A 26,663-nucleotide genomic window follows, 5' to 3' on the forward strand; every position below is an offset into this window, starting at 1 on the left:
CCAACGCACAACCCCCCCGCCTCCTCAAGCGCGCCTCTTACCCCCCCTCCTGGCGGACCCCCCCGCTCAGGCGGGAAAAGTACTGCTCGCCACCATCACCGACTCTTCAAGATGGCGGACATATCAGCTCCTTCGAGTCCTCCTCTGTCCCCATCCCCCCCATTCCTGCCAATCAACCCTCTAAGGCTCACACCTTTCCTCATCAATCACCTCTTCTATTGGACAATAGCAAAAGCCTCTGTTTGCTACTGGTTCCAACGTGTCGTCGATCACACGCCAAGATACCTCACCATTGGGCAATAAAGGGGATAAAGGCCGGGGTCACGGCTTTGTTTCGCCCAATCAGCGTTTTCAGACGGGCGCCTCTAACTTCCCACCTCTACGCCTTAGCAACCAACTGACGTCACTTTGAAAGGCGTTCATGTTGTCCAACTAAAACCTCCGCTCCCATTTAAAAATAAACCAATGGCGGCCAATCGCTTGCCGAAGAGCTCGGACCAATGAGAACGAACGAGGGCAAACAAATGACTAGGAGTGAATACGCTTCCCTATTGGGCGGCGTGAGAAACCACGCCCTCTTTGTGTAATTGAAGATATCAAACTGCCTGACAACAGCGGCTTCTTTAACTGGAGGGGGCGGAGCTGACGCGAAACGAGACTTACGAAAGGCACTACTTGTAAATCAGGCGGAACCTACTCAGACGCAAGGGGAATTAGCTCAAATGGTAGAGCGCTCGCTTAGCATGCGAGAGGTAGCGGGATCGATGCCCGCATTCTCCAATTTTCTTCTTAGTTGTTTTCCCCCGTAATGCACATGCTTTACAAATCCTTAACTGGAATTGTGGCATCCGTTTGAAAAAAGCTTCAGTTTCTATTGTTTTTCTCTCGCTAACATTGTCTCGCGGCAGATCTTCTACACCTTCAGGGGTTGTGTGCACTGAAGCCCTAACATAATTTTTAACAGGGGAGGCTCACCCTTACATGCATCTGCTAAAGTCCAAAAATCGACCCCTCTCCCCCCAAAACCTCTCACATCTGCTATTTCCAGGGTAGGGGGAGGAAGAGTGAAGGAAAAGTGGTCGAAGTGCTGATGCAAAACACAAAAGTTAGTGCTCCTTATTTTGATTGTTAATGCCCATGATTGTTAATGCACACGATGCTCTCTTTTAAAAAAGCAGTAAAATATGTTAGTTAGCCTACAAAATAGGCAGTACTGACCTTTCCAAACAAAATATTAAGTTTAGGCTACAGATAACCCTATGGCACCTGGCAGTTAAGTATTTAAACAGGATTTAAAATTTTGTTTTATAAGGGAAGCACACACTTGAAACCAGTGTATCTGGAACCTGCATAGTTTTGAGGAACAGCCTCATTCCTAACTAATGCATGGCAGCAATGTGTCCTGTAATTGTGTCCAGCATGTGACAGCTAACTCACAAGGCTGGACAAACCCTTGCGCAAAAGTGGACACATTTGTCACACACTGTACTGCACACCTTTCCTTCCTGTGTGGTTTCAATGTGGGCAGCTATGCCAGTAACCATGGCAAGCCTACTAAGAATCTGTACCAGTTACTTTTCTTCCTCCATCCCTTGTTATGTAAGTCCAATATTAATTATTTCAGTTTTAATTACAGCGTCTACTCAGTGACTTGCATAACAGAAGCAAACCTAAATGCAGAAAGGATTTATACAAGAGATCACATATGCTAAAACTCAACAACAGACAGTTGCCGTTTTTTCCTGTTCAAAACAGACAACTGGAAAAGCAGCTCAAGATATCCTATTTGGATAAATGCATCCCAGGAATATGTGTACAGTGGTACCTTGGTTTACGAACTTAATCCGTTCTGGAAGTCCGTTCTTAAACCAAAGTGTTCTTAAACCAAAGCATTCTTTCCCATAGCAGCTGGGGACTCATTTTACAAATGGAACACACTCAACAGGAAGTGAAACATGTTCTGCTTCCAAGGCAAAGTTCACAAACCAAAACACCTACTTCCGGGTTTGCAGCGTTCTCAATCCAAGTTGTTCATAAACTAAGCTGTCCTTAAACCAAGGTACCACTGTATTGTCATCAATGTTTCTTTAGAAGGATAACTAAATGGGCCTTTTTATTACAGGTGCTTCAGACATGTTTCAGTAATGCCAAGTAGCATCTTTCTCCAGTTCACTACAGTATTTTTGAATTCTAATAATCTTGAGCCTCTCGCTACTAAAGGTTCATCAGAAAGGTGAGAAATATGTGAATGCTTTGCAGATCACAGCTTTAAATAAGGTCTACTAAATCTTTTTTTTATTTAAAGTATTACTCTTTACTGTTCTGTAAACCGGATCCTGCTATCTAAACTGGATTTGTGGCTGGCCTAAAAGATATGTTGCCGTCCAGCCCAGTGGGATTTCAGTCCCATGAAAATCAACACCTTAAAATGATGCATAAAACCTGAGAAGGATGCCCTGACCAGTTCCTTAATGCAGTTGTGAAAAGCATCCCAGGACAATCATTATAAATGAAGAAACTGATAAATTAGTATTAATCACATGGTGATGATGCAGCAGCAAGCAGATTCCAAATACAAATATAGGTTTGCTTCTAAGAGGAAGAAGGCGATTAATTTCCCCCCAAGACTCATACAACATAATCCCTTTAGATGAAACAAAATGTTCAAAATCAGTTTCCTAATCTCATTTCCATCACTGATCCTATTAGCCGCCTGGAAGCAAAGCTATTGTTGGCTCAGACAGAAACGATGCACAACCTCTCGCCATGCACATATAGTCAAAACACTCTGCCTCCTTCCAAACCTTGATATCTAGTCTACCAGTCCAGAGACTGGCAGGGGAGTGATAGAGCCATGAGTGGGACAATACTATTCTGTTCATTTATCAAACCACTTGGGCATTGAAGGCTTAGCAGAGTGCCCTCCCCATGGATCATTTTTATGTGTGTGTGTGTGTCATAGCTGTCAACTTTTCCCTTTTCTTGTGAGGAATCCTATTCAGAATAAGGGAATTTCGCTTTAAAAAAGGGAATCGTTGACAGCTATGGGGTATGAGTGTGTGTGTGTATGAAAAACTTGGTGAAAAACTTATTGGTGAAAAACATCTATTTGTAGTTTTAATGATAATAATAACAATAATAGAAACAGGCTGCTCAAGATGGCAAATACACTTTAAAAATGCTAAGATTGTTTTGTTTGTCATCCTCATTCTGAAAACATAAATTGCTGTATATAAGAGGCTGCTGTTACTATTAGCCATTCAATGGCTTTCAATGCCATACATAATTACTTGGGAGTAAGCCCCACTAAACGCAAGTAGTACTTCTAAATCAGTATCCATAGACATAGTCTCTGCAGGTATGCAGTTATTTCTGATGAATCCATTACTTGATCCCATCCAATAAAAATGTTCTCAATTAATTGCATTCTCCTGCACTAGCAGATAATTATCCATAAGGGCTAAGGAGTAGTTTGACTGTGTAGGTTTCAGTATTAACATCTGTGTCTGATTTCCCAATGTGTCTGATTAATGTGTTTGGTGAATTTCTATTCACCAGAAACCTCTTATTTCTAAGGCCAGGAGGTAGACACACAACAGGGTAAATATCTGGGGTCCACTCTTTTTCCTTTAGCGATATGGGTGCTCCTGAGGATAATTCAAACTGACCACACAAATCCTGAAAGGATCAGGAGCCAAGCCATGCTTTTATCATTTGAAGCTTTTATTTATATAATTAATCAGTCTGTGAGGTTTGTTTGTCTGGGGCTGTCAGTCAACATGACAATAAATGAGTTTTATACATTTTCACACAAATAAAATATTAGTGCACTCTGCTTTTAGATTATTTAGGTGTCACCACATTTTATTCATTTATTGAACACATTTATATGCCATCTAATAACTGTTCTCCAGGCATAAAGCAAAATTTAAAATAAAATACTGTACGATAATAACCACAGGACAATTTTTAAAAGTAAACAAACTCCACTGTAAAAATTCAGCATCATAATTGTTAACAATAATGTCAGCAGCAGAATAAAGCAACACAGAGGGGGGGGAAACCACTAAAAGTATCCAAAAAATATTATTAATAATAATTTCATTTATGAATAGCTTCGCATGAAACATATTGAAGCGATTTATAATATTTATATGAAATATCTAAAATACAGTGGATTCAAATGTTAACATTTCTGAAAGTCGGGGGGGGGGGAATAAAAAGCTTTCAAATTGCACTGAAATGTCTAGAAAGAAGGCAGCATATCAGATTCTTTGGGGAGGGTGTTTGATTACCAACCAGAACCTTTACTGCAAAGGAGACCTCCATGCTTATGTTAGATTATGTTAGATTTTGGGGGTATGCCTCATTTAAGAAAGCGCCTGACAGCCTCACCCATGGATTTGTAAGAACATACGTGTAAAAAACACCTGCTTTCTGATTAATCCCAGGTACCTTAGTAAAATATATTATTAATTAATAATCTAATTAATCACTTAACTAACAGTGCAATCTGATGCATGTCTCACCAGAAGCAAGTCTCTCAGGTTTGTATAGGATTGCAGCTCTATTATTTAACCAATCCATAAACTCACTTATATCGTTAAAAAACAAAACATTCCTCCAAGCAGCAGCCAGCTATTATGTAACTGACTCACATATCACAAAGCCATATAAAATCCTGCCTAGTTATTGCAAAGGAGAAAGCATCACTATCGTATCAGCAGTAGATAAGTTGGTTTACAGCTATCATCTCCAAACACATAAATCTGACCCCATTGTCTGCAGTAAAGAATAGTGAAAACCCATTTCCTACAAGGACCAACAGCACCCACAGATTATTGTCAGTACGTTTTATTTCAACTCTTCATCTTCTTCAACTCTTCATAATCTAGTTTTGTATTGGGGGATGGGCTGAAGGCTCCAATCACAGGATTGTAAGTTAAATAAGTACCACACATTCCCTATTAATATTCATGTTAGTAGGAGCTACTGCTCTTCTTGCAATCCTTATTGGTTTATACTCCCATATTTCACAAAGGCCAAACATTTTGCTCCTACTTTCTCAAACCCGAATTGCAGGGATCTGCAAGGAACAAAGTGGGGGGAAATCCATATTTCTATTAAATAAAAAATGCAAATACAATTTTCTCTGCAATACAGTAGATACAGTATTGATTTGATAAGAATGGCTGAACAGGAGAGGGGACATCTCAAGTACAGCATAGTAAGTTATTCTTAAGACAACAGCCTATTGAAAGCATGTACACTTTTTGAAATTCACATTTATTTCTTACCATTATTCACAGTGTTTCAGTTTAACATTACATAGTCAGCTCTACCTTGCATAGCAATTTGTTTTTAAAATGTATTCTTTTTAAAAAGCACGCTTAGCAAAAGAATAACTGTGCCAATTTTCAAGGCATCAGCTGAGTTCTTTGCTTTCAGAAATCAGATTGACATTTCCTGAAATGGAGCAGATTCACTACTGCCATATTAGGCGACTTTATTTATGCATGGCTGCAGAACAGCAATTCAGATCCCACAGGAGGGAAATAGGTGACCTACATATTGGCTCCGGACATCTGGTGGCTAACTCATCCCTCCCCCAATCCTTTAACACTTTCCTGCCCGCTGCGCTCTAACACACAAATACCCAGATGCTCTGTTGATTGCAGAAGAGATGCTTCATAACTCTGGTATGACAGTATCATTAGTTTCCTGACGGACTCCAGGAAAAGGCTGGAGTTACTTCCAGAAGGCTTTTTTATTTCGATGTGCATTAAAGAGAAAACTAAAATAGCAATATTAAAATTGTGTCTCTAGGACATGCCTGCGGTTCTGACAGTCTGCCACCAGAGGGCCTCAGAACCCCACCTGATCAAGTCTTTCTACACATTGCAAAAACAATGCAGAGACTGACCCTTAGAAGCTATCCCACAACGTTGTCCTTTCAGATCTATTCTTTCTCGTCTGCTGCCATCTACTGGACTCTAGCACGTTCCCCAGCCCCCACCCCCAGTGAAAAGTCATTGCTCAGGGTTTAAAATTCAAGGTTAGGGTTTGGCCGCCTCTTCTCTCTGCCATTTGGGACTCACATAAGCTGCACATGGCTTCCTGCAGGACTGTCGCAACACCTTTCTTCAGGCATAGTGTGCAGTTGGTTAGCAGCGCATGCTGGAGACATGCGCAAGCTCAGACCGGAACGGAAATTAAAAGAGCTGCAATTCCCTGAGGGGCCGTGCACTTAACATGCTTGTGGCCACAGAGTGTTCTTTGCACTGCCCCAGATGCATCATCGTCCTTCCCCAGCTGGCCTGGGCTTCACACAGATGGCCTGGAAGAATGTCGAGAGCAGAAAACCATAAAAATGGGCTGGGCACACTTAAAAAACAAAACCCATGCACAGACTGCATAAATAAAGACATCAGAGACTGGCATGGGTGAAGCTGGAACACAGAGCGGGGTAAACAGGAGATTGCGTGCAGATGTTTGCTGTTCAGGGGCAAGCTAGTCTTGCGTTTCTAAATGAAAAATCCAAAATGGAGGCAGCCACATTGGCCCAACGGTAAGAACACTGGTGGGCTCAGTGGTGTTAGAAAAGGCCACTAAGCTGCTGCCAATGCAATCAGCTTGACTGTGCACGTTGGAAATCCTGTAAGCCAAGACTCACGTTTGGGGCTCTTTGGTAAGAGAACCCTGACAGAGATTTAACATGGGAAAGCATGCAACAAAGTCTGGAAACAGAAGCTATATAAACTTTACATGGTGCCCTTTCCAGTGAATCCCAAAGTGCCCCTAGCACAAAGATAGATCTCATGTTTGGCAAGTTAAAAAATGGTTTACAGAACTCTTCAAAGGTCAGATTCATGTGCTTTTTCCATACAGAAGTCAGAAAAAGTTGCAGTAAAAAACTGCTTGGTTAAAAAATGGCAAAAAGTTCCTAAAATGTTAGTTTCAGACTCCATTCTTGTCTGAAACAAAAGAGGCTGGCCAAAGCCATGTGGCTGGAGGGAGCAGCTCTGAGCTCCTCATGCACCAAATTCATAAGTAGACTGAGTACAACAAAAGACTTGGTTGCCCATTTCCTCCCAAGGATAAGGGAAGTGTCATAGGCTATACCTGGCAGGCCAGCTTACTCTATGGCATTAACCCTTTCATGCATTAATTAGACTGAAACATGCTGGTTATATGAGGCACTGATGGCCTTTTCCTTTTAGAATAGGGGTAGACCAGTGGAAAGTATTCCCGTAGGGTGAATGAAGCATTACCCTAACAATCCCTGTGTGCCTTGAGCTAGCCCCCATCCACTTGCCTTCTTACTTAGAACAGAGATGGTGGTGGCCCTGGCTTTCAGAGTCTTCTTCTTCTTCTTCTTCAAAATTAAAGAAGAATCCCTATCCATTAACTTCAACAAAAAATCCATCACATACCATATTTCACATACAGTCTGAATTCCAAAAAAAAAAAATAGTTTCAAAAACCTACATACAAAGATCACAAAAAGAGCTAGCTAAAAATTATATCCAAAAACAAAATAATAACAGATATAAAACTATGTTTTCAGTTTAATATCTTAGAATATAATCAGACCAAAAAGGCAAATGGATGTTTTGAGGTCTACTAGTACAACTGGGAAGAGTTAAGGTAAGTCAGTAAGGGCCGCCAAGTGATTTCAAATGCATCAGACTTTGTTCCTCCTTAATCTCAGGATGGGGACAAAACTATAATTAGTCGGCTCCAGCTGCCATTGGCTCTGGCTCCATTTATTGCTGGCCTTCCACCCTAGCAGGCCCAATAAGCGGCAACCACCACTGGGGAAAACATTCACCTCCATTACTTAGTCCTCCAGTGGCAAGCAGAATTTAACTTGGTTGGGTTGATGTCTACTGACGCTACCCGTAGTGGGGACAGAAAAGCACAGTGCTCAGCAAAATAAAAAAAAAACCTCTTGCTAAGGGTTTCACAGAATGGAATGCTTTTTCACCTTTGGTGGAAAAAAATGGAGATCACGCTTAGGGACCGTCTGGTCCTTTGGGAGGAATAATACCCATAAAATATTAAAGATGAGGGTAGAAAGCAGACATAGGGACGAAGGGAAGGCCAATGAATCAATGAGTATGCCCAGGTGACTTCAAGTCTGATGGCTTTGGCTTGGTGTTTCAACATATTTAATCCCCCACCAAGTTAAAACTGAGTGCTTTTGTCTGTGCTGCTACCATCACACTGGACCACACGGCTGATAGGAGACCCTTGTGGGAGTGAGGCAGGCTGTAATGCTCATTTCTCTCTCGAGTCTGCAGAGGAAATACATACCTGCCTTTTCCAGAGTTGTGATTTGCCACCTGTTGTGTGCCGCAGCACCTCAGAAATCTGCCCGGTACGTATGGCCTGTGGATGCTTGGAGGAAATAAGAACCAGAGGGAGAAGGGGTCTGCAGTTGCATCAGTTCAGCCCTCCTTATTATGATGCCAACATTAAAGAAGATTGGGCAGAATTAGGGGTGGAGGGTGGAAAGAGAAAGTTATTGGTCTGCAACCACTTCCCTTTCCTGAATGCTCCTAAAAAGGAAGTTTACAGGGGAAATACCTCTTTGAGATGAGTTTCCATGTGTTCTGGCTTCTGTCACAGTGTTTTGTTGTGCCAGTAGCGGTTTAGTCATGCTGGCCACATGACCCAGAAAGCTGTTTGTGGACAAACGCCGGCTCCCTTGGCCTGTAAGTGAGATGAGTGCTGCACCCCATAGTCGCTTTTGAATGGACTTAACCATCCAGGGGCCCTTTACCTTATCTAACCATGCAGACTAACCAGCCTCTTGATAGTCACCTGTATTGATTTATTAGGCATGCTGATTAGCTAGATGCAGAAAGTGATGGCTTGCACTGGTGAATGTATAGGAGAACAGCTCTCTAGGGCTGCAAGTCCAGAACCATGTACACAGGCCTCTAGTTATTTATGCATTCTCAGTTCATCGGAAGAGAATGACACCCCACATTCAGAAAGCAGGAGAGTGTCCAACCCTCCTCTAGCCTCCTCTCCTTTGCTTTATAAGGAAGGAGGACAGCTCCAGTCACTTCGCTAATTAGAAAAACACACACGTCTGGGACAGCAAATCTCACCAAAATGTAAACTTGAATCCTAAACCTCTTGAGGTGGTGGATGCTTGCCAGGCTTCCAAAGAGGGAATTACGACGGCAGTCAACCTTGCTGAGCTGAAGACATTCTTTCCTGCCTGAGTCAATTTGTTAGCTGCTTTCCCCCAATTTCTTGCAAGGTGTTCCAACCAGCAGAATTTTTTTAGGGTGTGTGTGTATTAAATTGATCACATGTATTTGTGCTTATATTTGCTGAGCGGAATGGGGTATTCTGTTTGCAGGATGCCGAGCTATGAACAAGGATTGTTCATCATTTAACATGGAGCTGTCTCAGGTGGTCACCAGCCCAATCCACAGTGCAGGTCATCTATTTGATTTGGTTTTTGTCTCTGGTGACAAGGTTGACGGTCTGGAAAAAAGAGGGGGTTTCTATGAGCCAGTTGTCATGGTCATAAGTTTGGGCTAAAAGCACTAACTTTCTCCTACAAGGATGGGGGACCCATTAGGATGGTCGACTCCACCCCCAGAGACTTATGGACTCTAGTGGGTTCCTGAATGTTTGAGGTGATATTTCTGGTGATCCTCTCAAGGTATACTGTGAAGTTGCATGCAATGAAACAGGCTGCATAACCCTTTGGGTCCCTTCCAACTCTACAATTCTATGATTCTAAATATGGGGTCTTATCTATGGTGAGAACAACCCAGTGTTTTTGCACGATAGCTAAAGTGAGCCAGACTCTGTTTCAACTGTTTCTGCTAAAGAATAAGAAAGCCCAAAATGGATGCCTGGACCAGAGCAAAACAGGCAATTCCAGAGTGAAGTGCTTGGCTGTTTGCAAGAAATGGTCAGATCAGAGCATGGCAAGTTTCCTAATAAAGGCAAGCAAAGCAAACAGTCCACATGAGCAAAATTATTTCCAGATGCAATAAAATGGAAAAGACTGTACAACCTGCAAACAAAACTTATCTAGCCAACAGCTAGCCAGGGTACGAAAACAATGTTTAGATTCCTTTGAGAATGAGAATCTTTTAAGGACCGGAATTTTAGGATAAGATGGCGTTCAGATTCTTTTTTCTCCTTTTTCTAAAAAGCTTGTGGGTCCAATCAAATGCAGCAATTCTTGTCAGTAGAATGAAGTGTTGCATAGTAACTGGTCTTGAATCTGGACTGGCTCCGAAAGTGCACGCTGATCCCGATAGCCCAGATAAGGGTCAAAAAGTCAGGTCAAAAATATATATTTAACTATACATTTTAAAAGAAGCTTTTGCCTTTTTAAGAACCTTCTGCTTCAACCAGCCTCCTGCTGTGCCTAAGGAGCCAAGCTCAAGATGCTTTACAGCACGGAAGATGCAAGTGCCAGAAGTAGCAGTGGTTTGTGGGATTTACGATGTGACCAGGAAGGCCCATGGGTCTGGTTACGAGAGTCAGCTTGGCTGCTCTGCTGTCTGCTCCCCAACTTGGAAGACCAAAGGCTAAGCCACCCTTAAGATACCCAGGGCTGCAGATGTACTTCAGCATATGAGATGCAAAGGGGTACTGAAAGGGTTATAAAAGCTTGGGGAGTGTGTGAAAAGCCAGCCACAGAACAGGGGAAACTGCATAAAACAGAAGTTGCATATTGGGATAGCAATGCCCTACCCACTGCTGAGAAAAAGCGTTTCGTCAGGGAGAACTATGCCATCTTGTGGTTTTATTATATGCCAAGTAACCACATCCTCAACTCTTCCTCTGGGACTCCCACAGTGAGCACAAGGGCAGCTCAGTGTAAGCTGTCAAGTGCTGCAAACCAGAGTACAAGGATTTTGCCATGCCTTTTTGTGAAACAAAGAAGAGAAAGAGAGGATTTCTGGGCGTGCTGTTATTTATCTCTGGGTTGTTCTGCTCAGTTTCACAAATCTGCCTGTATGATTATCTGGACAGGGAGAACCCGCCAGCTGGCAAGGTTCACCTTGAGCCCCATCCCAGATGTGTCCATTTTCTGTTTTCAATTGTTCAACACATTCACTTTGTGTGTGTCCAATCAAATGCGCAAATATGTGTACAATCCATGCTCATATGTTTGCACAAAGTGTCTCATCTGGAATTGCCATTTCCAACAGCTGAACTGCTATCCAGTTGGAAAGAGCAGAAATAAGGCGGCTTCAGTATTAATGTTGTGCAAACGAACTCTTTTGGAGAATCTTGGTGCTTTGAAATGATACAAACTAATTGTGAGCCCTAATGTAAGGCAGCAGCTTGTTGCTGTACTCATAAATTAGCAAGAATGAATCAACGCTTAATTATATATTGCTGCCCCGTAAAATTAAATCTATGAAATTTCCTGGAAAAGCATTTTCAGTGATTACAAAAAAAAAGGAGGGAGGGTTGACAACACCACCGCAAATTTCAACACAACTTTAAAACTGTTCATGCAAAATGTGTTCACCAACATTAATGCATTATGGAAGGGTGGGGATTCAGCCTATAAACTTCAGAAAGAATAAAACCAATATGCACTGGGAAAGAGGCAGCAAATAAAATACGCTGTAACACACACCAATTTCTTTTGAAAGTTTAACACCAGGAGGGAAGAAAAACCCACTCTCAACAGTATTACATGAAAAATCATTTATGCAGGGAGGTGTCAAACAATCCTCCCCAGAGTTTGAATTACAAAACAATGCCAACAAAATCTATAATACAAAATGTAGAGAATTAACTTTACAGATGTTTATTTATATATGAAGCCAGAAACTTGAAACAACACTTTAGCATTGGTGATATGGAACAATGATAAGTTGCAGCGTCAAGGTTGCTTACTGTATGTTCAATTTTATGACACAATCCAGCCCAACTGGACTTTGCTCTGTTTTGTTGCTTGCATACCAAAGTGTGGGTGTGTATGTGCAGTTAAAAGGGTATTTTCAACCAGTCGTCTTTATAGAACGCCACATTCTATAAACAGTGATTTTAATAACTCTTCTGCTGGCGATGCAAAGAACTTTAACCTAGTGTTATTTAAAACATTAGTAGTAACATTCCTTGTGAGGAACATGTTAATCTAACTTCATAACTGGTACTTTGCAGCAATCGCATACAAAAAACAAAAAGTCACATACAATTTTATACTGAGAGCATAACCAGTAAAAATATGAACACTAGGACTCCCAGGAAATGGGGATACATGTTGGTTAGTGGAAGTTCCCTTGAAATAGAGCAAAACTCCCCCACAGGATACTTTGAAGTGTTTGCCACAAATCACACCAACTTTCTAAAGTCAACATTTAGTGATGTTGCATTAATGATGTCCAAATAAACTTAATTCCACCATCATACGGATGCCTTTGTTTGGAATGACTTGAGCATTAACACATTTTTGCAGCACGATGCATGCTGAAAAATTAACCAGTGGAACACAATGAGTAAGAGGCAACTTGCTGTTTAAGGCTTTGTTATAATCTGCCCAAGTCAATATGCTAGGCTGCTGAAAAATACCAAAGGCACTTTTTCCTGTGTATGACAAATTGTGTCTACAAAAAGGATACAAGTATAAAGCTAAAATATTTAGGCTGTTTGCTGAGTACATTTTACAATATAAATATAAAAAAGATTGGCGTGAGTCTATTATAACCATTCTTGGCAATATTTGTATATATTCATGTCCATTTACATTAGCAGCAATTGCAAGAAATATTTAGATACAATACAGAAAGCAGCCTGGGTTTCATTTCTGTGTAAAATGCCCTCTCAATTTCATGTGGAACAGCAAAGCACTACCCCCATCTTCTAAGATGTCTTCCTTGGAGTCACCCATTTGCAACCCAGAAATGCCCCCATTTCACCTCTAAGATTCTTACTGCCGTGTGCAATGAGGCAGCAGCTGCTTCTCCTGCTCCCTTTCTCCCCATGGTTCTGTCATCTCCCTGGTGCGCCTACTGAAACGGGCACAGCACCAGGTGTATCGCACGGCAGAAAGAGGCAGGTAACAGAAGAGGTAGAAGTTGCTGTGGCTGCCTTGCGGCACCTGATGAAGCAAGCAGATTCAAGGGGGGAGGATCTCTAGGTTGCAATTGGCTAGCCCCAATTTTTATTTTTTGCTTCATTTTGTTCCAGGCCAATAGGTTTATTTATTTATTTAAATCCACAACTGTTCTGTTTCTAATTGCAAAATACTTCAAATTACATTATTTACAAAGTATTTTCCACAGATAATATTTTACAAGTAAGCTCGACCTTACACGCTTCTTTCCACAGCACACAAGCACACATGCAGGCACACAATGAAAAAAGTTAACCACAGGGGATCTCTGGGGGAAATGGCTCCTGGCCTTAGGCTGCAATCCACTTCCTTGTGAGTAAGCCCCAATGAACTCAGTCGGACCTACTTGCAGCAAATTATGCTTTATTTTTCAAGAGTTTATTTTCAGGTGCAAGGGTAAACTAAGCAAGCTTTTAGGTCTACTTTTCCCTCTTAAAAAAAAGGCACGTGTGTACGCCAGGCTGCTTGTCAAGACTAAATTGACTTCCAGGCTGGATTAGGACTTGTGGTTAGTGCACCTATCGGTAGGCAACAGATCTGAGAGCTTTTAAGAATCAGAAAGAGGCTTGCCATTGAGCTTCCACCAACCACCTCAAAAGAAATTAAAAGTTTTGGACAAGTTTTCTTGGGTGAAAGAATGCCACACACAGCCAGTGACATCGTTGCAGGGAAGTATTATAAGACGTCTGGACATGGTTGTACCAACATTGTCTGAAAAGAATGTGCTGCTTCTTGGGTTTTATTGTGCAAAGCTGAAAACTTACGGTGAAATCAATCGACATGGATCATCTTGTTTGATAGCACAAGGCGAAGTCATCCCCTCCCACAAAAAAAAATCTGTGCTTGAGTTCAAAGCATCCTTTATGCAAGCCAATTATCTTGCCATTTCTTCAATTAGGTGTTTCAGTACTTAGTTTCAAATTCACTTTTTAAAAATAAATAAATTGAACGTTTGTCCAAAATTGATTGTTTGACTTTGTGTGTCACATATTCCTCTATGCCGCAGTGTGTTGCCCTGAGATCTATGTCAAATAAGGAAATGAATTCTAGCCTAGCCCACAGTACTGACGAGTATATATTTAAAAATTAAAATTCAGGGCTGCGCAACAAACGCTTTCATGCTGTTCATTTACTGGAAATGCACTTGATGGCTCTGCTGGCTCAAAGTATGTCAATTACAGGCAAACTATAAAGCAAAGACATTTCTTCTCAGAATACAAGAGCCCGGGGTTATCCAATGAAACTGACCAATATGAGGCTCAGAACATACAAAATGAAAGACTTCTGCACTCATCACAAATTCTAACTCTCCATTAGTGGGGAGTTTGTGAAAGAGGGGAGGGGAATCACATTTCCATGGATATACTAGACGGAAAGGTGACCCCAAGTGATGAAAGTGTGGCGTACACTTCTCTGCAATTTGCTTCTTTGAAAACGTTGCAGCATTTCATACCAAAATTTAGCAACCACGATCCTGCAAATTATTAAAACAGACTTGTTTCAATCAATGGGCTATAACTCAAGCGACGCAGCTTTGGTCAAGAAAACCAAACATAATATTTTTTCTGGTTCTGTGAAGACCATGGGCTGGATGCAAATGCATTTTACATCTCACCCTTGTAAGAAAATGAAGCTAAATTCAAAGATGGTCTTCTGTTTGTGCAACAGTTTACAAAATCTCATGCACATGCAGAAACTACTATAGGACTGGCCTACACTAAGAGCAACAGTAGCTATTTCCCATCTGCTTATGGTTCTCTGTTCTGCTCACTGCACAATAATGTGTTTCTGAAAATGTAAGGGAACATCCCCAATAATTTGTGGATTTATTTTCTTTCTTTTGAAATCAGCAGTTTATTGAAATATCTGTCTTTTAACGTTCAGTGTCACTTGCAAGACAACCATAAATTAGGCCTGCAATGTTAAGAGTTAAAATAGTAACCTCTTTACAAATGCCACATGAAAGTTTAAACACAGTTATGCTGAAGTCAAACAACGGGATGGAAATCTCTCAACTGTAAAATATACATGCATGCTTTGCTTATAATTTAGTTGGATATGAGACAATTGGATATGGCCTTTCTTTCCTGCTTCTCAGTTTACATCATTAATCAGGGATTTGTTGAGAATACTTAACAAGTTAAGATGCTATTATGAATGACTTTGACCAGAGCCAACTACATGCATTACCACAAGCAGAGCCTGTGCTGGAACTGCTAGGAGAACTCTCATGTCTATGGCACCCTACAGTTTATAGGAGCAGGATATTGCAGTATTTGTGGAGACATTTGCAGTATTTGTGGAGTTAGCATTTGCAAATAATTATAGTTCTTCATCCACCACACTGAAACTTTGCAAGAGAAGGAAAGGATAATTTCTTGAGGGACATACCCCACCCCGTCCCGCCGAATCTAAGCATCGGTTCAAATGCTTAGGAAGCACAGATTTAGGGAAAGGAATGGTAAGATAAACATCAGAACATCAAACCCTACCCGCTCAGTAAGATAGGAAATATTGGCGAGGGTTTGGAGGTGTTTCACATCATGCTCAGTCAAAAAAAAAATTGCAAAAAAATCAGCTATGAGTTCAAAAAGGAACATTTTTCATCCTTGTCAGTGCCATTAAGGCTGTTCAAAAGTCTGCTGCACCTGCTGTTCTGCAGCTGTGAAAACATATTGTGATTTTAGTTCTTTCTTTCCTTTACTTATCATTACTTGTTCATATTGTAGCCCTCATAATACTTAAGTTTCCAAACATTCTGTACAAGGCAGTCAAGTCTGAACACCGAAAAAGGCAAACTTAGAGGCAGATAGCACAAGACGTGTTGCTCTCTTCCTAAGCACAAAAACAGATTTGAAATGTGCCCTGATCCAGCAGGTGTGGGAGAGCCAAATGTCAAGAGGAGGCTTGCTTATTCAGTTTCAAATAAAGGACAGGTCTGCGGATGCAAAGTCATGAGAAGAAGCCCATTCACACAAAAATGTTCTACAGACATGCACCTCTTGATGCAAATGGAGCTAGATGAAGCACACGAGTTTTAGCGGATTAATCAACTAAATCTGCGCAAGTCTGCAGGTGAACAAAAACAATATTTCTGGGAAAAGTCTGCGTGCTGCTTATAGATGATGCATCCTGATTTTTATGACAGGCATCATTCCAGAAAAGGTACCCCTCCCAGCATATGACAGAAGAAAATGTATCTGATATCCATTAATCCGCACTTTATTACATAATTCTGTTGTTCAATGAACTGGAGACTTTTTTTTTTAATCAACTAAGTATGTGTGTCATATTAGGGACGCGGGTGGCACTGTGGGTAAAAGCCTCAGCGCCTAGGACTTGCCGATCGAAAGGTCGGCGGTTCGAATCCCCGCGGCGGGGTGCGCTCCCGTCACTCGGTCCCAGCGCCTGCCAACCTAGCAGTTCGAAAGCACCCCCGGGTGCAAGTAGATAAATAGGGACCGCTTACTAGCGGGAAGGTAAACGGCGTTCCGTGTGCTGTGCTGGCTCGCCAGATGCAGCTTGTCACGCTGGCCATGTGACCCGGAAGTGTCTGCGGACAGCACTGGCTCCCGGCCTATAGAGTGAGATGAGCGCACAACCCTAGAGTCTGTCAAGACTGGCCCGTATGGTCAGGGGTACCTTTACCTTTACCTATGTGTGTCATAATTTTGGAAATAAATTTCTTTTTATAAAAGCTTGGAATTTTTGTGCAAAAACTCAGTGGGACTAAAAAAAGTGGGCTGGGGGTGGGGGTAGAAGAGAAATCTCACAGAAGCTAGCCCATTGTGACCTTTTAGATGAGCATGATAACAAATAGTGGTATCACTTTTTGGATTTTCCATTTCTATTTCTATCATAGGTCTCTTAGCCACATGCCTTCTTAGCAACTGCAAAGCCGAACTCAGGACTTCTTTACTCCCCCCCCCCCCCAACTAAAATGACACTCAGGTTCTCAGAACCCTGACAGGACTGTGTGCAGCACCAGGTGGCTGCATGCTTATTTCATCCCAGCAAAAAGTGGTTTGCAACGTATAAAGTGAGAGCGAGTTTCAGAATTCCACCTTGACCCCTGGACGGCTTTCTCTGGAAAGCAAATGATGGAATAAAAACAGGGGGACAGACCTTTTTTCTTCTTCTCGTTTTCTTTTGGAATGCAACATCCCCAAAGAAAAGTACATTTTGTGGTTAATTACCTACGATCAAGTAAATAAAAAATAAAAATATCCCGGATGTATATTTCAAACAACTTTGCCATTCATTCACACAGTATCTTTACTCCCTCTTTTTTGTTACTTGACACACACACACACACCCCGCCGCCGCTTGTACATTCCCCTTTACTGAATCAAAACAGCAATTTCAAAAGCTCCAGGTATCTACGCCCCATTTCCCACCTCCTTTGGAGGTCGAATTAATTTTGTGACTTCAATGCAAAGGCAAAATATGGCACAAAAAGAATGGATATTAAATTAAAATAAAACAAAAACACAACTTATAAATATTATTCCGCTGTACAATTTTCACAGCCCTGGCCCCACCCGTTTTTATTCACATTTTTAAAGTTCCCACCCCATTTTTTTAGATCATAAAATATATATTTAAAAATCTGTGTTCATATTTAAAATATATTTACAGGAAAAAGATAAGTTCCTTCTGCTGAAATCATGAAGAGTCTGTACAAGGGGACGGGGGAGGCGGGTAGAGGTGGAAGTAACTTCGCTCTGTGGCGGGAGACGGCGGGCAGCTCTCTTCCGCTGACATGTACTGGCTGCGAGGGGTAGGAGGAGGCGGGTAAGGGTCTGAGTCTGAATTTAGGTCTATGTAGTATTTATTGGCTTTCCACCGGCTCGTGGTGTAGTCACTGTCACAGACATCAGTGCTGCACGGAGTAGTTGGTGGAGCTATCCCCCGTATAAGATAGGGCCTGAAAGAGAAAATCAAAGTTAGCTGCATCATAAAAAAATATGCTCCGTAGCAGGAAAAGGAGTTATTCTTCCTCTTTATCTGCATCAATATGGTCAGCTGAAGGAGGCAGCTGTGATAGCGGGTTTTATTTGCATGTCACATTGCCATAGTTAGAAATAAACTCTTGTTTGCCTGCTTCGTCCCACCACCGCTCTTAACTTTGCCATGACGCGAGAGAAACAGACCAGAGGCTTCCTCTTTCTCTCAAACCACAGGTGCTAAGCCAAGTATAAACCTTGCCTGTTCAAACCTTCTGCTCCTGATCTGTTTGGAGGGTAACAGACTGTGCGTGCCAGTTTGCACATATTGCTCAGCCAGCCCTTTAGTTTGCCTCGGTCCTGTATACCTGAAGGAGCATCTCCACCCCCATCGTTCAGCCCAGACACTGAGATCCAGCGCCAAGGGACACCAATGGTGGTTCCCTCATTGCGAGAAGCTAAGCTACAGGGAACCAGGCAGAGGGCCTTCTCAGTGGTGGTGCCCGCCCTGTGGAACGCCCTCCCATCAGATGACAAGGAAATAAGCAGCTATCCTATTTTTAAAAGACATCTGAAAGAAGCCCTGTTTAGGGAAGTTTTTAATATTTAATGCTGTATTGTTTTTAACACTCGATTGGGAGCCGCCCAGAGTGGCTGGGGAAACGCTTGGTGAAGAAAAGTTTGAGAAGCCCTAGTGTAGGTCACGGAAAGCATTGGAGCCAACTCCTAGGGGCATTCCCATTTAAATGGTGTGTGTGCACTGCACCATGTGATCGATTATGTGGGGCGGGGCTTACCTGGGCCCCCACAATATTTTATTCAAGTTGGCACGCCTGATGGAAAGGATGTTACTCCTAAGGGCAGAGTTGTGGGCATAGCCGGCCAAGGCTAAAACACTTCATTCTTGGTAGCCTGTTTTCAGTATACCTGTAAACAGGCCTAGATCCCAATTCTGGGATCCTGACAATTAAAATGTAATAAGGTGACAGCTAAAGCATATGCATTAGAGAGAGAAAAATAAATTCAATACTATAACAAAAGGTGATTCATGTTAAACCTAAGAGTAGATTGGAAACTGAATGAGGGAAGAGCCTTTCAAGCTTTTGACGCCTGAACTTGGGAGGAAGTTCATTCTGGTTCACTGACATCACCTTGCTATGAAGAATTCAAAAGAGAGCTTACCTGTAAGATCTTGTTGTTGAAGGAATGTTTGAAGAATAGAACATTTCTGTGTTATAGAGGGAGCGATCAGTGGCTGGTGAAGGCGGTGGATTCAGAATCTGTGGAAGAATAAAATAAGTCTTTTTCTTTGTCCAAGTCATGCTACCAACAGAAATCATCTGGCTCGTGTACAAAGGTTCACAAAAACTGTTTTTTACAAAGTTGCCTCACGTAGCCTTGATAACGGGAGCACAAAGGTTGTATGAGTCTGCTCTAAATCCTTACTTCTTATTAGAATAACAGAACCATGTTATTAACATGCATCAATTGTTTCTGACTGTAAACTTACAACATGTATTGTCCCAGAAACCACTAACTTTGTTGCTAATAGATTGACTAGTAAACTGTTTACCTTTCCTGGCAGCAATTCCCTGGGCCTCAAAGAAACATTTTGTTAACTGGAAAAACAATGCATTTAACGTTGAACCTTCTGTATGCACAGAAAGTGGTTTTGAAACTGTCCATTCCTTATGAACTGCTATTTTTCATTGTTTTGGTTATGTTTTGGACTTCTTCATAGGTTGCTGGAAATTCTGATTGATCAATACATCTTTTTTTACAAATTTTAACATTACCTGGTCTATTTAAGCATCCCTCTACCCTTTTCATTTCCAACGGGTCTTAGCCATATAGCTTTTTAAAATGCAAATTGTGGCTGAAATTTCTTCAAGGGATTAGTATGGTCATACCCTTCCCATTTTTAAAATGGTATTTTCTTCTGTTCTTTAGATCATCTGTTTGCCAGAGTCGTACACACAGACTTCATTTGCTTTCTCAAATTTCTCTCTTATAAATCTAAATGCATTTGCATCTTAAAACTGCTTTTTAAAAAGGTTTCTTTAAAATTTGTAACTTCTAAAAATTGTAAGGGTTTCTGCTGCTCTTCCTTTGGATGATCTTAAAATGGTAGCCTTCAGTCATTGCTTTCCCCATATATAAAGGGCAGAAAGAAGAGTTTGGCCATTTGCCATTCATTGCTTCTGCCCTGCAGGAAAATGTCATAACGTCACTCAGTCCATCCTAGCTTTGACAAGAGCGACTTGGATTGACTTGCTCAAGGTCACAAGAGGCAGCAGCAGAATGAAGAAGCAGCTTGTAACGTCCAGTTTGACCCTGAGTTGCCATGAATAGCTGGGACAAGGGCACAGCTGACTGAGGATTTGTGGGGCAGGGCAGTCCCCTTAGGACGGCTTCTGAAGCATACAACAGAATCAATTGACTGTGCTGGACCAACCAGTCAAGTCTGCTCTCTCTTGGATTCATCACAGTCGTTTCTCCCATCCTCTTGCTTTCTCTATAACAATGGCTGTTTTTTCATTTATGAGAAGAGGTTCAGAGGATTTGGGTCAGTTCACAGAGATCCAAGACAAAAATCAATGCAAACAAACAGCAGGAGAAACGTTTGACTTCTGAGACTCCCCATCATCTCTGACCAGTCTCTCTCTCTCAATCTCTCTCTGTGTTTTTACTTTGGCACACGCCTGTGGGACGACACTGTGCTGCTAACTGCCTTACAAGGTCTGCAACCTCAGAAAGTTCACAAGGAACAGAATGATTACACTTAGATAGGGGGTGGGGGAGATACAAAACCACAGACACTCAGAGGAATGTTCTCAAAGGTCATTATCTGGACAAAAAAATGTGTGCTATAAAATCTAACACTCTGTTTACTCATTACCAGGCTCAGTGATCATCCTGACTTCTCTGGGATTTTTTCTGAAGAGAAAAGCCTCATTATTGCTCAGTGAACTGAAGAAGAGAATGCCAGACTCCTTCAGAGGGCATCAGGCTGGCCTGCAACTCATAGCCAGCAACTTGGAAGGCTTTTTTTAAAAAATAAAAACAAACAAACCAGCTCATTCCTAACACCAGAGGCTTATTTCTGAGTCATAAATGTGGAGATAGGGGCACAAAACGGGAAACATAGCATTTTGAAACCTTACCTGTGGATAGAAGGTGGCTTTAGTGCTGGATGAGCTACTAGAGGAGGCCCCGGTTACATGGTTTCTGTCATAAAGAGGGGCACCGCTGCTTCCCCCCATCAGGCTCATGGAGCTGATCATAGATTTTCCACAAGAGATGCCTATACGGATGTAAGGGGGGGAAATGGAACAAAGGTCAACTTGTCTAGCTGTTCTACACAGTTAAATCAAAGCAGTCCTTGAGATCCTTCGTATACAAATCTTGCGCAACACTCCTCCTTTTACTACAAAGCTCCATTTCTATTTTTTAATGTAATGGACTATCGGAGAATGCCCTAAGCCTGGGGCAGTGAACCTCAGGCCTGTAGGTGGTCCTCTGGGCTATCTGGTCCTCGGGATGCTTCCCAGACCACGCCCCTTCTCCTCAGGCCACACCCCTACTCCACACCATCCTCATTTGCTTTTGCATCTCTGGAATCAAAGAGCACCGGCTTGCCCCTGCGATCGAGGGGTCTGGGACCAGGCGATGTGCGCACACCATGCGCACCTGCTGCGGGGCGTGCCTACATCACCAATGACACTAAACGCCTGACTTCTGGATGATGCGAGACAGGTGCCTGTAACATGCGCAGTAGCTAATGTACTCCAATATAACACAATGGGCACAATGCGATGGCGATTACGCAGCATCATTCAATTGCTATTTGACACATTCCGAAGCTAAGGGGATGGGGGGGTGAACAATTAAGATAACAATGAGGTACCATCCTTACCAGTGAATGTGCCATGCTGAGAACTCCCTGGAGCGATAAAATTTAAAGGGACATGAGGAGTGCCACTGACGTATTCATGTGGGAAAGGTCCATTGGGTCCAGCATAGCGCTGACATACCACTCGTTGGCAAACAAAGTACATTGATCCCATAACGAAAAGGGTAAGAATGATACCAATGACAGGCCCAATAGCACTGCTGTGGGGCTGTGACTCATCAGGAGGCGATTTACTTTTTGCTGTAAAAAACAAAACAAGAAGCTAATTAATTAAAATTAGATGTAAATGCTCTGAAAGGAAGCCAGATGACAGCATATTCATAAATATATATTTCACCCCATTTCCTCACAACATATATATTAGCAGTGTCACTCAGTCATGTTGTTTGATAGGACCATGGATGTTTACATTCGGATCTACTTTTCAAATTATGAAGGACATCCACGGAGAAGCTCGGTTGACACAGTTTGAGAGTGTACGTACTTTCTTCTTCTAAGGCTTTCCCTTATGCAACTCTCAATACTGCTAAGTTCTCAGTCTGAACCCAAAGTCAACAAAACAGTGAGTGCAATTCTTCCTGAATTGTTAAGTTGAGGAGACCAAGATTTTATACAGTGCCAATAGGACAACAGCTGTGAGAGGGTGAGCAGGAAACTATGGTTTGGGGTGGAACAGGACCATATCAGAGCATCCTTGAATTCAGGTGCATAGAGATGCAACTCTCTCCCGCTTGCCCTAAAACGTGCCTATCAATTTCTCTCTGGAAAAGCTGTGCTGTAGTAATGAGAACCAGAAGTACCCTTCCCAGGATGAGGTATATAAATTCTTCCCCGCAGCTTGTATTCCCTAATTCTTCATACTGCTTGTCACCTCCCCCCCCAATCATTGAATCAGTCCCCAAACTTATGGCTGAAACAAATCTTCTATCTTTGTGCTGAGGCAAGATGATGTGTGATGCTCATTTAGTTGTAGCCTTTCAGTAGAGACACCCCTTTTCACGTTAATGGTTGACAGCTGTGTGCGGCCATTTAAAATTTCCCACAGTGCCTCAGAACACCTAGCTTCTAGATTCCTGCTGCTGATGCAGCCAGGCATATTCACATCTCTTTTGGGGGGTGGTGGATGTCAGGCAACATAGAAGGGGACTGATGGAGGTTGCTATGCCGAACCCCCCCAAAAAAACCCCTGTGAACCTGGCCTGAGGATACCAATCAGCAGCTCCTAAATTCTGGACCTGCTGGAAGGCATGATAATAATAAAAAAATCACACGTGTGTTCTATTAGCAACAGCTTCTGTAGCCTTTTTCAACATGTAAAGGAGCTTAACATTTTTAATATCATTTTATCCATCCATGCAGTAGGTGAGGATGAACGTTTGTGATGGGCTCATGGTCATCCAGCGAGCCGTTTGATCCAGCAAATAAATATTTATTTTTAAGGCTAACAACTCATCTGAAGCATTCCTCATACAGGCCCAATTATTTTAGTTCACATAAGGTGACTTCTGCTGCAGTTTAAAGTTGTTAACTACAGCCACTGAAACAGAGAACAGCCCCTTTATTCTCCCTGTTCAATTCCTCTTATAAGCCTTTTGCGATTATCTCAGTGCTGCTATCTGTGGTCTTTTCCTCACATGGGTCCCAGGGCTCAGAGAACAGAATTATCAGACTATCTACATTCAAAAAGCCTCTCAAAGAACTTATGGTTATTATAAACCATGCAGGGACTGAAGCCAATTTGAGCAGCCACCAAAGGCTCAGACAAAAATAATTGCATCCGCTTTGGCCTTTTGATAATTGCTGTTGGGCTACATTTTGTTGGGGGCCTGACTACAGCACAGTAGTTCCTTGACAGGATGCGGATTGGGCTAGGGTTTACTGTTGTTTTTAAACAAGACAGATTTCTGAACATTGCAGGGTACTGTTAGAGGATATTACATTTTTAAGTGTACACACACAGAGCTGTGAGAAGCATCTGGCTCCAACCCAGTAGTAAAAGAACTGGGTTTACGTTCTTAGACCCAGGGGGCAACATCTCACAGGGACATTAAAGAACTAGATGCAAAAAGCCCCTTACCGCATGCAAGTTCATCAGAGCCATCATTGCAGTCTGGAAAGGAGTCACATTGCTGCTTTATGAGAATGCACTGGCCACTGGCACAACGGAACTGATTTGGGAGACAAATTGCTGCAAGGGGGCAGGGGAAAGAACAGTGGAGGAAACTTGTATCATTCTCAGCTCAAATAAAATGATGAACAGATCATTACCATGAAGCCAGACAACAGTTTTTAAGCACCTCCAAACTGCACAAATTTACATTTTATTTATAGAAATGAAGCATGCTTCACTGTCAAGTTCTAAGGAGAAAAACGGTCAACAACCTGCTGTTCAGAGTCTGCACTGTGCCGATTTTTGAGGGCTACACCTCAGCTGACCATGAAATATGGCTGCAGTTTGAACACCCTATGACATGTGACTCAAGGTGGCATGGGAGGCAAAGCTGCCACTGACAAAACACTGATGGATGCTCTAAACTCCTATAACAGCCAAGTATGGCTTCAAAGAATTACTTCCACTTCCTGTTTGCCTGCTATCACTGTTGTGCCCAGAAATGCCCAGAAGTGCCTTTAGTCAACTAGCTAAAAGATTAAGGTAACAGGTCTTACTTTCACAATCAGCTTCATCAGATTTATCTTGGCAATCAATTTCTCCATTACATCTCAGGCGTGCATCAATGCACTGCCCTTTCTCACACTGGAACTGGGACGCTGAACAAATTGGGCAGCTGTCTTCATCACTCTGATCATCACATTCAGGAAACCCATCACATCGCCATGCCATAGGGATGCAGTCTATCTCCCCAGTTGCACAGGTGAACTGGTCTGGAGAACATGTGGGAGGCTCTGGGGAAGGGAATTAAAAACAAAACATCATCAAATTCTTTTCAAGTCTTCCAAGAGATTATACCAATTTAAAACATTTTAAAGCAATTTAAAGCATTTAACCACACACACACTATCTTGCATTAGATTCTGAAACAGCATCAAGGCTCTTATAGGGAAGGGGGAGAAATCACATGAGTGTTTTGCCAACTTTACAAAAAATATGAAACACAGAGAACCCACTACAATAGCTGCAATGTTCTGACTTGGAGGCAGACACTACAAACCAGGGGTCGGCAACGTGCAGCCTAAAGGCCGGATGCGGCCGACGAAGACAGTTTTACCGGCCTACGAGCTGCCCCTGAACTGAGCTGCCTGCTCGGCGAGTCCCCTGTGCGCTGCACTAAACTGGCGCAGCACGGTGCGGGGTCTCACCAAGCTGTGTTGGAAATTACACCTGCACATGCGCAGATACTGGAAATCGCGTCTGCGCATGTCCAGACACCGAAAATCGCTTCTGTGCAGGTGTGATTTCCAGCGACTGGGCATGCGCAGAAACAATTTCCGGCACCGTGGACATGCGCAGACACGATTTCCAGTGCTGCGCTGCACCAGTCTGGCCCACGGATGATCTCCGTGGGAGTGATCCAGCCTTATGGCCGGTAAACCTTGCCGACACCTGCTACAAACCATGGCCCAACTATAGATCAACCCCCAAGCTTGATGCAGAAATTGCTACGTGCATATCTATGCAAGCTGTCTATTGTGACCAAAATGTATTTCTAGCTGCTTTTGGCTTCAGAATTTATAAACCTCTATTGAAAAGTACATCTGAAAAACTGTACATTTGAAGTACATTTGAAAAATACAGATACCATTTCTAAAATGCAATATGAAACACATGCACAAAATAAAGGTATGTTAAAATTTAAATTCATGAATAAGAAGTCGTTTCAGGGGACTTCTAATAGCACTGTGCTCCTTTATTCTGGAACAATTTATGTAAAGGAGGCAACACAGCTAAAGCCTCAGCTCTGATTTTTCCAAACTGCCAAGGACAGCAAAATTAGACCTGATACACACCTGCTTCTACATCATGTGATATCTCACCACTTGATGACTCATGGGTATACACTGAAAGTTGCTGAATGGTATTGGATGGTTGTTTCACACATACGAGCCTCACTAGGTGCTTTAGGCTTTGAATGATAAGCATGCATGTATGAATTCACTCTTGTTGCCCACTAGCACAAGGATGAATTCAATCAAATTCAGTGCTTAAAAATTAAATTATTATTAGTATAAGCACCGTGTCTGAATTCTAAGCATGTAGTTAATGTAGGGACTCATGAATTAGGAAGGCCCAGGAAATAAAACGGTAACTAAGATTTGCCACTCACAAGACCACAAACATTCGTAGCCAATGCAAATGTAGATTGGTTCTTCCCCCTCACTTTCCATGCCTGTCCTAGTGGAGATGTTTGCCCTTCACAGTGTTATAACGCAAATGATAGCAGATCAAAAACATGAAGAAGAAAAATCTTTGAAAAAAGGCAGTAGATAATATCAAGCTATTATTGCAAGATGAGGCTGGCTCTGTGTTTAAAATTGCTGCATCCAGGTCACAGAACAAGATCAGAGTAAAACGATTAGGAAAGAATAGGCGAAGACATGGATTTATTGCAATCAAAGCAAAATGCAACATGGCAATAGGAGGAAAGGCTCTGGAAACCTCTTGGAAGTTGAGAAACATGGGCAAAATAGACTCTCTTTCTTCATTTGCAGAATAGATACAAAAACTCCGGTA

The 26,663-nt window shown here is 42.1% G+C and overlaps 2 protein-coding genes across 35 annotated transcripts in view; both read right to left on the bottom strand.

The window, feature by feature from the left end:
* PPP6R3 (protein phosphatase 6 regulatory subunit 3) overlaps positions 1–321 on the bottom strand; it is a 63,780-nt gene extending 63,459 nt beyond the window's left edge. For 15 of the 34 annotated variants that reach the window (XM_083597541.1, XM_083597539.1, XM_083597533.1 and 12 more), the window contains exon 1: positions 42–186. The gene's annotated coding sequence lies outside the window, so the exon portion shown is untranslated. Of the gene's footprint in view, positions 1–41 lie in introns of all 34 variants that reach the window. The other 19 variants (XM_083597537.1, XM_083597550.1, XM_083597536.1 and 16 more) reach the window with 5 other exon arrangements.
* Positions 322–11,688: 11,367 nt separating this feature from the next.
* Positions 11,689–26,663, bottom strand: part of LRP5 (LDL receptor related protein 5) — a 116,891-nt gene continuing 101,916 nt past the window's right edge. Inside the window, exons 18-25 of the mRNA XM_083590688.1 lie at positions 24,641–24,877; positions 24,051–24,161; positions 21,977–22,213; positions 21,225–21,364; positions 19,243–19,340; positions 17,060–18,041; positions 16,763–16,980; positions 11,689–16,388 (exon numbers count right to left, since the gene is read on the bottom strand). Of these exons, the coding sequence (XP_083446814.1) occupies positions 17,780–18,041; positions 19,243–19,340; positions 21,225–21,364; positions 21,977–22,213; positions 24,051–24,161; positions 24,641–24,877 (1,085 nt within the window). The 3' untranslated portion in view covers positions 11,689–16,388; positions 16,763–16,980; positions 17,060–17,779. The remainder of the gene's footprint in view (positions 16,389–16,762; positions 16,981–17,059; positions 18,042–19,242; positions 19,341–21,224; positions 21,365–21,976; positions 22,214–24,050; positions 24,162–24,640; positions 24,878–26,663) is intronic.

Source organism: Podarcis filfolensis (genome assembly GCF_964270895.1).
Source record: "Podarcis filfolensis genome assembly, chromosome: 1".
NCBI lineage: Eukaryota > Metazoa > Chordata > Lepidosauria > Squamata > Lacertidae > Podarcis > Podarcis filfolensis.